Genomic DNA, 9711 nt, shown 5'->3' on the forward strand with positions numbered 1-9711 from the left:
CCAAATTTGTGAGACTTCACAGCCCTAGAGAGAAAAGTGGAAGAACCTCAGAACGTGACTAATGAATTTCCCGCCAACACTGACAGGCGGGAGCTGAGCCAGATTGCTTTAATTCGTAGGATTAGAAGACATGTGACGCTTCTTGCCCTGGAGTCAGTTGCAGCGAATTCATTCCTGCTAGACCTAGTTTCCCTGGGAGCGGTTTCGGTAGGTGGAAGGATGGGGGAGAGTGGAAAGAATTCAAGAAGGTGGCGGAAGTAATAGGGGAGCTAGGGGCCAGAATCCCCTCCTGCTGCTTTCGGTCCCCAGGTCCAGGCCCCCGACTCCCTCCAAGAGAGGACAGCCCGCGCGCGGCCGCCCCTCCGGCTCCGACACAAACACACGCACGTGCGCCCCGCCCCCGCCGCGCGCACGCGCCCCGAGGCTCTGGCGGCGGCGACGGGCGCGCGCGCGGTGCTCGCTGCCCCCACGCCGCTCTCTCCGCTCGGATCGCGGCGCCTCCCGCTCCCCGCACCGCTCCAAGCCGGACCCGCGGAATCGGAGGCGGCGGCCGTGGTCGGTGGGCTCTTGCAGGTGCAGCGGTCGAGGCAGCGGCGCGCGGGGAGCAGAGCGGAACCCGGCAAGTCCTCGGGAGGCGATGTGGCCGGGCGCGGGCCCCTGCGTAAGGCGGACGCCGCGACAGGCCGGCCGGTGAGGCGCCGCTTGGGGGAGGCCGCGACGGAGCTCCCGGACCCGCCATGGGCTGAGACACGTCCTTGCCGAGCAGGTGCAGTGACCAGCGGTCCCGGGGGTGCTCGCCCCGACAGGCCCCGGGAACCCTCCACCCTGTCAGTAGGTGCCCTAACCAGCCGGTGCCCTGTTGACCTTCCCTCGGGTTCTCCCTAGAGGCGCTGCAGACCCCGCCGTCAAACTCGGCCCCCTGTGCAGCCCCTGTGAAACCAGCAGCCCCTAACATCCCGAGCATACCCTCATCCTACACTCCTGTGACCCGAGCCCGGTAGGCCCCTGTGCTCTCCTCCTCTGCCCAGTGTTTTGAGCCCACTGCTTGCACAGCGTTTGGAAACTACCCAGCATCTCTCTTCGTTTCTCTTCTAGGCCAACATAGGGGTGGGGGCGGAGCGTGGGCCGGGGGAGTGTGACAGAGAGGAGGAATGGTCAGTCCTTCCCTGCAGAGGCCCTGGTCACCCCCAAACCCCTCTTCCCTCTCTCTCAAGCCTGTAGTGAAAGTGCCCCTTCCTTATCCCACCAGAACATGCCCGGGTGACTCTCTCCCAGATCTTCCTAGTGGCCTTCCTCGCCCTTCCCAGTGACACTATGCAACCCCAGCGAGACCCTCGAGGCCTCTGGCTCCTGCTGCTGTCCTTGTTCCTGCTCCTCTTTGAGGTGGCCAGAGCCGGCCGGCCGGTGGTTAGCTGCCCTGCCGCCTGCCTGTGCGCCAGCAACATCCTCAGTTGCTCCAAGCAGCAGCTGCCCAACGTGCCCCACTCGTTGCCCAGCTACACCGCACTGTTAGACCTCAGCCACAACAACCTGAGCCGCCTGCGGGCCGAGTGGACCCCCACGCGCCTGATCCACCTGCAGTCCCTGCTGCTGAGCCACAACCACCTGAACTTCATCTCCTCCGAGGCCTTTTCCCCAGTCCCCAACCTGCGCTACCTGGACCTGTCCTCCAACCAGCTGCGTACACTGGACGAGTTCCTGTTCAGTGAGTTGCAGGCGCTAGAGGTGCTTCTGCTCTACAACAACCACATCGTGGCGGTGGACCGCTGCGCCTTCGATGACATGGCCCAGCTGCAGAAGCTCTACCTGAGCCAGAACCAGATCTCCCGCTTCCCCCTGGAACTGGTCAAGGAAGGAGCCAAGCTACCCAAGCTCACCCTCCTGGATCTCTCGTCCAACAAGCTGAAGAACTTACCGCTGCCCGACCTGCAGAAGCTGCCCGCGTGGATCAAGAACGGGCTGTACCTACATAACAACCCCCTGCACTGCGACTGTGAGCTCTACCAGCTCTTCTCCCACTGGCAGTACCGGCAGCTGAGCTCCGTGGTGGACTTCCAGGAGGACCTGTACTGCATGAGCTCCAAGAAGCTGCACAACGTCTTCAACCTGAGCTTCCTCAATTGCAGCGAGTACAAGGAGCGCGCCTGGGAGGCCCACCTGGGAGACACCTTGACCATCAAGTGCGACACCAAGCAGCAGGGGATGACCAAGGTGTGGGTGACGCCTAGCAACGAACGAGTGCTCGATGAGGTGGCCAACGGCACAGTGACGGTGTCCGAGGACGGCAGTCTGCATTTCCAGCAGGTGCGGGTTGAGGATGCGGGTGTGTATACCTGCTACGCCATGGGGGAGGCTTTCAACGAGACCCTGTCTGTGGAGTTGAAAGTGTACAATTTCACCTTGCACGGCCACCATGACACCCTCAACACAGCCTATACGACCCTCGTGGGCTGCATCCTCAGTGTGGTCCTGGTCCTCATATACCTGTACCTTACCCCTTGCCGATGCTGGTGCCGGGGTGTCGAGAAACCGTCCAGCCATCAAGGAGACAGCCTCAGCTCATCCATGCTTAGCACCACACCCAACCACGATCCTATGGCTGGCGGGGACAAGGATGATGGTTTTGACCGCCGGGTGGCCTTCCTGGAGCCTGCTGGTCCTGGGCAGGGCCAAAACGGCAAGCTCAAGCCTGGCAACACCCTGCCAGTGCCCGAGGCAACCGGCAAGGGCCAGCGGAGGATGTCGGATCCAGAGTCAGTCAGCTCGGTCTTCTCTGATACACCCATTGTGGTGTGAGCAGGATGGGTTGGTGGGGAGATTCTGCCCCAGGAGAGGTAACGCACCCCTGAAGGATATGAGGGGATGGAAGAGCGGGCTGGCTGCCCAAGGGAGTGGGTTCCCCCCCCACCTCCAGGGAACTGGTCACAGGTACAACAGCTGGCAAGTCCTCAACCAGGGTGTGGCTGCCACGATTTCCAAATAGGGATATATTAATCCTCAGGCAAGTGCTACACCCTTACCCCCCAAGCCCTGGGAATTCTCCGTGCGGTGGAGGAAAAGGAGCATGTCTGAGTTGGGTGGGAATGAGGAAGGGGTGGGGGGAAGAGCAGATTCCCTAAACTTTTTCGAGGTCATCCTTAGCTCCTTAAGAGAAAATCATCTGGGGGAAAAAATTTTTTTTCTATCTCTGCCCACCCACACCTGTGATGTTGTGTGTGTTGGGGGGCGGATCTTCCACAGGAGCCACACTGGGAAGAGCTGGGGTGTCTTCTTTGGCCAGGAAGTCATACTTCACAGCTGGGGAAATTGGAAACCTTTGGAAAAATGAGTCAGGAAAAGGCTGAGACCTCAATCAGTAACGCTCCCCAAAGCTGTTGTGATTTCCCACTAATGCCTCTCTTTCCCGATGAGTCCTGGACGGATGTATCTTTGTGGGAGCCTGGCCTATTGCCTATGAGGTACAGCAACAACGTGAGACGTGTTCTCTGTGCCAGGCCCTGGAACCAGGGGCACAGAGGGATACAGCTTGACCTGAGGGGTCTGTATCATGGCATGGGTGCTGGCACAAAACTCGTAGATGGGGCATAAACTCCAGGTTTGCTAATTCTCTGGTTGGTGAAACCCTTGGTTAGCACTTGGTTCCCAGCACCTGTGTGTTAGACCAGGGTGGGGGCTGCTAAAGGCAGAGATTTTATGCATGCCTGCCACAGACCTGGGAAGGGGGGCCACTTCAACCCTAGGAGGAGGAGGAGAGTAAACCAGCCTCTGTTACGTAGCATTCAGCTGGGCCTACCTGGTTTCCTGATGCCATCTTTTCTCTCAGTCTCCTTAGCAAGCTCAGGTGGGATTGAGTTTTCCCTAATATGCTGCTCTGCCAGTGGAGAAAGCCTGGAGAGTCTGGCTCGCAGCTGCGTGAGACTGGTCCTGGGGATGGAGGGGACTAGTTATGGATCTCTATGTCGAGAAAGCAGGCTTGGTCCTCTCTTAGATCTCATCCTGCTGCAAAGCCAAAGCATGGGATTTCATCACCCGGGGGGCAGTGGAATTGGATGGTCTCTGCCCCAGAATGGCAAGCTGGAGTGCTGCTTAGAGTTCTGCCCCGCTCCACAAGGTTCCAGGCAGTCTTGTTTACAGAGACACTGGCATTAAACTTTCCACGGGAAAGTTCTGCCACCGCCATCCCTCTCAGCCAAAGGTCTGTGCAGTTGCTGGTGGTCAGGCCGGGGCATCTTAAGAGCAGACCCAACATTCCCTTCCATTCAGGGTTGCAGAACACTTTGGGTATGGAGATGACTGCGCCCTTTGACTATCCCGCAGGCCCAGGGAGACTGGTGCTCTGAGCTTTGGCAAAAGGATAAGCAGGGCAAAGGTGAAAATGTTCTCTGACGTTGGTCTTTTTCAGTGTCTCCCCTTCTCCCAACCAAGTTCCCTGTTCATTGGAAGTTCTCCAGATCTTCTGGTTTTCGGACCTGCTCTCTAGGTTCCAAGGGGTATGTCCTCTACCTGTGGGTGAGGGCTGCTTGCTAGGAGGGCCTGACTCCCGCTGCCTATTAAGATTGGGAAAGGGGACTGGAACTCAACATCTTCCTTGTCTGTTCCTGGGATGTCAAGACTGCTGTCCATCCTTTCTCAGTAACCTAGTTTGTCAAGAGAGATGCAGCATTTCCCTCAAGTACTTGCATGCTCCTGGGTATGCATGCTTCCAAGTGCGCGAGCACACTAGCGCCTTGACTTCCCTCAGGACAGTGACTCTGCAGTCCCCGCTAAAGACCCCGGTCACAGTGGGTTCCACCTATGTGCCCAGCCTCATGCATACAGCTATCTTGCTCTGTAGGAGAGACAGTGACCACGCCAGGCTCCCCAGATACAAACTCTTGTACTTTTAATCTCCGAACTCCCTGAAGCTTTCCCCGCACATCCGTGGCACTAACTTCTCTATGAAGGCTGGAGTTAGGAGAACAGCAGGCTGGCGACCTGGGGAGGAGGGATGCTGAGGAGCTGGCCGGTTCTTCAGACCCCTCAGAAACCTTCTCAGATTAAAGACAATATACATGAGAAATAAATGCAGAACTAGGTCAATGATGACCCCAGAAGGAGACGGATAGGGGAATAAGCAGCTGTAAGTTGTTCTTCCTTCGTTAACTGCCCTGGAAAGACAGGGGCATGAAGGAAAAGTCATCTTGTTACATTCCACAGACTTCTGAGGCTTTTGGTCCTGGCCACCCTCCTCAGACTTATTAGGGCACTGGGGGAAATCTCATCTCCATGCTGCAGTTTCCCACTGGGCACCACTTAGGGCTCTAAAAATCTTTAAAATAGATGTCGAGTGAAGTTGGCCTTCTGGAGCATTTTGAGCATTTGACTAGGAGGGCCAATTTCTTCAGAAGTCCTACCCAGCTTAGGGAATAAGAAGAGACCCTGAGGCCCTGCGTCTCCCTACTGTATCCACTAGGTCGGCCCCTCGTTTGAACTACTGGTAGATGTGTCTGGCTGCCCCACCAGGACATTGAACTGATTAGCCTCTTCCCGTGGTTTCAGTTGTTAGAACCCAAAGGTAGCTTTCTACTTGGGGGATTAGGTACTCAGCATATATAAGCTCACTAGAACCTTGTGTAGGAAACTGCCAGGTCTGATCATAAGAACAAGCTGAGAAATCTCTCCCTCCCTTCCCCCCACCCTGAACTCATAAACCAGACATATCTCCCAGGAAGCAGGTGTCCCTGGAGACAGAATATGGCAGGGCTCTACAATCTGTCTATGTGATTATTTGTGATCTTTTTTTCTTTTGCCTGTATTTATGGGGCTCCTAGGAAGGGGCCAGGAGAGGGTACAGCCCAGCTGGGGACAGTAAAGCTGACTGATTCCCATTTTCTGTGTGTTTTTACCTCTGTACTTCCTTGTCGCCCTGCTGGCGAAGCAACAGGCCTCCCTGTGTCCAGGACCCCGACCCTCCCACTTATGTACACCCAGGCTGGCAAACCTTGGAGCCTCTGGGCTCTGAAAACTAGACCATGATCATTAAACCTGGCTTGAGTCTCCGTTTGGGCAGTCTGTGACTGGTTTATTTATCTTTTCAGCCTGGGGGTGGGGCTCACTGTGCCTCCTAAGTGTGTGGCCTAAGGAGAGGATTTTTTTAACATTTTATTTATTTATTTGACAGAGAGAGACACAGTGAGAGAGAGAACGCAATTTATTTATTTATTTATTTATAACATTTTTATTTATTTATTTGACAGAGAGAGACACAGTGAGGGAGGGAATGCAAGCAGGGGGAGTGGGAGAGGGAGAAGCAGGCTTCCCGCTGAGCAGGGAGCCTGATGTGGGGCTCCATCCCAGGACCTATGACCTGAGCCGAAGGCAGACGCTTCATGACTGAGCCACCCAGGTGCCCCTTAAATGCTGTTCTAAAGGCAAGGGTAGAATCCACATCCAGGCATGAAAATAGACCAAGGTCAACGAACTTTCTTCTGTGAGGAGCCAGGCAGTAAATACGTTAGGCTTTGCAGGCCAGACGCTCTCTGGTAGAGCTACTCAGTCGGGCCGTGGTAGCAGGATGGCTACCACAGATAGTATGTGAACTGATGAGTGAGGCTCTGTTCCAGTAAAACTTTATTTACACACATTGAAATTTGAATTTCATATCATTTTCATGTGGCTTTTGAGTTTTTTCAACCATTTAAAAATATAAAAACTTTATTAGCCCACAGATCATACAAAACCCAGCAGTGGCTGGTCTTGGCCAGCAGACCATAGTTTCCCAACCCTATAGATTCTCAAAAGAAATGTCACTGATGCTGTAGCAGGAGAGAGTTTAGAAATTCCTTCACTTGGGGCTACTGCCTGTGGATAGAGGAGTCTTCCTGGATCCCTGGGGAGGAGGGAGGCCTCCCCACAGAGTTCTCTAAAAGTCTGGATGAAGCCTTCTGACTGGGCTATGGAAAACCACTTGCCCTGGAGTAAAAAAGTCAGTGGAAAGCAGCTCAGTTTCGGTATTTTGATTATTACCTGTATTTTTTTTTTCATACTGTAAATGGTAACTCTCTTAGTTTGGCTCAGAGCATATTAATTGAATGGGCAGATTAATATTCATTGACAGTTTAATGTGTCCTAGGCATTGCAAAGAACAGAGAAATGGAACCCCCACATTCTTGGTACAGACATAGCCTACCAGAAATTGAACCAGATTCTACTAAACTCTGAACATGCAAATTCTTTGACTATTCTCTTGGTACTTCTAGAAGGGGATTGTCATGGTAGAATCCAAGAGGGGAGAGAAAATGGTATAAGGAAAACAGAAATTAAAAACTAGAATTTGAATCATTACCTAATTTCCTGTATTGATAAAATCTTGCCCAAAGGGCAGCCCTCCTCTGTCTGGAAAGTTGTCCTGTTCTCTTCATGAGGAACCACCAAAGTGATGAGGGGATGGAGTCACTCACCAGCCACATTAGACAAATCAACCTTGGCAGGCAAGTGAAATGGCAGATGTCAATGCTAGAGTACTCCCATAGTCTACATTTACATGGCGTTTTCTCATCTTTTTTAAAGCATTTTTTGCTGTGGCTGACATTGGCCAAGAAGAGGACGCTGGTAAAGAGAATAGGTCTGGGAAGACTCCTGAGTGTTCTCCCATCATGGCCTGTGCCTAGCCCTGTCTCTGAGCCTGAAAAGTTTTGGTGCTTCTTTCCACCATCATGCCAAAGAAGTCCATGGCTGCATCTCAGCGCCCCCACCCCCAAGGCACAAGAAACTCCCAAAGGTTCTGGTCAAGATTGCAATTTTGTCTGCCATGTCTTGCGGCACTCTTCTTAGCTCCTCGTAGGTGGCATTTCAGGGGAGTGGGGGAGGCTAATAGGACAGCTGCCTTGTAGAACAGAACCTGAGAGTTCAGTTGCACTGGCCAGCCTTGTCTCCCTTCCTCTTGATCTCTCACCTCCTTCCCTTTGCAGTTGTAGTTCTTGTACCGCTGACCTTGTCTCGCAGGAAACCACTTTCCCCATCCACACTGTAGAAAAGGCTCAGACCTGTGCAGTAGGAAGGTTGGCTTTTCTGGTCTGCTACAGTGAGCCTTTGCTTCCTCTCCTGGGGCTTGAGAGAGGAAGGCTAAGGCAGCTGCCACATCAAGCTCCTTCATTGGGCTAATATGCCATTGGGTAGGAGATCCCAAGTGGTAAAGATACATAGATCTGCCCTGAGGCCTTCCAGTCTCCATCAGCCCGGTTACTGTCCCAGAAACATAGAGGGTGTGGAACCGTGGACTAAGAGAACTATCCCTCCATGAGCTAGCACACAGAGCCCTGCAGGGAGCCCTGCAGGGAGCCCTCCAGGCACCCTATGGCACTGGCATACATAAGGTGAGAGTCACTGGCACCAAAGTTAGGGGTGTGTGCATGCATATGTGTCTTGCACAAACATGCACGCAGGGTGAGGATCACCGCAGCTGGACAGAGCTTGGTGCTGCTTTCCCCTCACCTCCCACTGCTCCCTCGCTTGGCCATAGTTGGCTTTTGGCGGGGTCCAGCCGGAAAGGCCCAGTTCCATCCTGGGCATCCTTAGAAAGCATGGGGAGATAACTCACAATCTGCTTTAAGGAGAGGGGTGCTGGGGGCCCCTCATGCGTACTCAGTGAGACAGAGCTGGGGCCTCTGGTACCACAGAATGGCCTTTAGTAGCTGTTTAATCTGCTTTTGGTGGAGATTGAAAAAATCATCTGGGAAATTCCTACGATAACGGGTAGATTAAAAACTGGGGCTCTTATTCCCTGCATGTTGGTGACTAGCCAAGCCTTCTGGGTGGATGGGTGGGGGAAGGCTGTCTTACTGGAGGTATTTTGGGTCTGCTTAAAGCTTAGCCCCGTGCTGGGAACTGTCTCCTTCAAACCACCCTCGAGTCTGGGGCCCTGTGGTTCTGCACCGTCACCTAGGTCTTCTCTGTGACTGTGCTGGTGAAAGACGTGCCAGGGCTATGCCCACAACACCTGACTAGTGTCTCATTGCCAGATCCCAGGTTAGGAAAAAAAAAAAAAAAGATAAAAACCTGAATACACAATACACAGCCTCTGCACGCCTGTGATTCCTGCCTCCGCGTGTGCACCCCAGGAGGACTGCGGGCAGTTCTCAGACAAATGGAATGGGAAGTATTCTTCCCCTAATTTAACATTTAAATAGAACTGCCTTCCGTGTGTGTGTGTGTGTGTGTGTGTGTGTGTGTGTGTGTGTGTGTGTTTTAATTCCTATAAAGTCCTTTAAGGAGGAGGGGACTGGATCCTCCCCCACAAGCCTATAACAGGGAAAGAGAAGCCTCTGACCAAGCTAGGTGCTGCGTGTCACACCTCTGCATCTCCAGTGTCTGGTATGAAGGCCTAAGGCTGGCCTTGCTCAGCCTGGGGCTACAGGGGAAACCAGAGTGAGGGAGGAGGGCAGTGTTGTGTCCATTACAGTTGCTCCTGCCTTCCTGGCTGGACTGCTCCACTCTGCTTTTCCTTCAGAAGCGCAGAATTAGGTAGGAGAGACTGGACAGACGTGGGACCTGCTCTAGGAACTTCAGGCTGGATGAGGGGACAAGTGCACTGACTTCCAAATTTATAATCAGCCCCATGCCCTGAAAACACCAGGCAGGTGGCACTTAGGGCTGGCTTTGCTAGGGTCATAACTTTGGTCACAGAGTGCACGACAGCTGGCCTTGCATCTAGCAGGAGGAAATGTGTGTGTG

At 53.7% G+C, this 9711-nt stretch overlaps 1 protein-coding gene across 3 annotated transcripts; it reads left to right on the top strand.

Annotated features, from left to right (window-relative positions):
- Positions 1 to 331: 331 nt before the first annotated feature.
- Positions 332 to 6042, top strand: AMIGO1 (adhesion molecule with Ig like domain 1). 3 transcript variants are annotated; one of them, XM_047727512.1, is made up of 3 exons: positions 625 to 766; positions 886 to 997; positions 1250 to 6042. In XM_047727512.1, exon 3 carries the CDS (start codon positions 1315 to 1317, stop codon positions 2794 to 2796), a length of 1482 nt encoding a protein of 493 aa, XP_047583468.1. In that variant the 5' UTR covers positions 625 to 766; positions 886 to 997; positions 1250 to 1314; the 3' UTR covers positions 2797 to 6042. The 3 variants fall into 3 exon arrangements, with proteins under 3 accessions (XP_047583470.1, XP_047583468.1, XP_047583467.1); XM_047727514.1 differs by lacking the exon at positions 886 to 997 and having other exon boundaries at positions 332 to 766; XM_047727511.1 differs by lacking the exon at positions 886 to 997 and having other exon boundaries at positions 630 to 831.
- Positions 6043 to 9711: the final 3669 nt, after the last annotated feature.

The sequence above is a fragment of the Lutra lutra genome, chromosome 4, assembly GCF_902655055.1.
Source record: "Lutra lutra chromosome 4, mLutLut1.2, whole genome shotgun sequence".
Taxonomy (NCBI): Eukaryota; Metazoa; Chordata; class Mammalia; order Carnivora; family Mustelidae; genus Lutra; species Lutra lutra.

Excerpts from the sequence above, each read along its gene's own strand:
- AMIGO1 (XM_047727514.1), top strand. The coding sequence starts at position 1,315 with ATGCAACCCCAGCGAGACCCTCGAGGCCTCTGGCTCCTGCTGCTGTCC.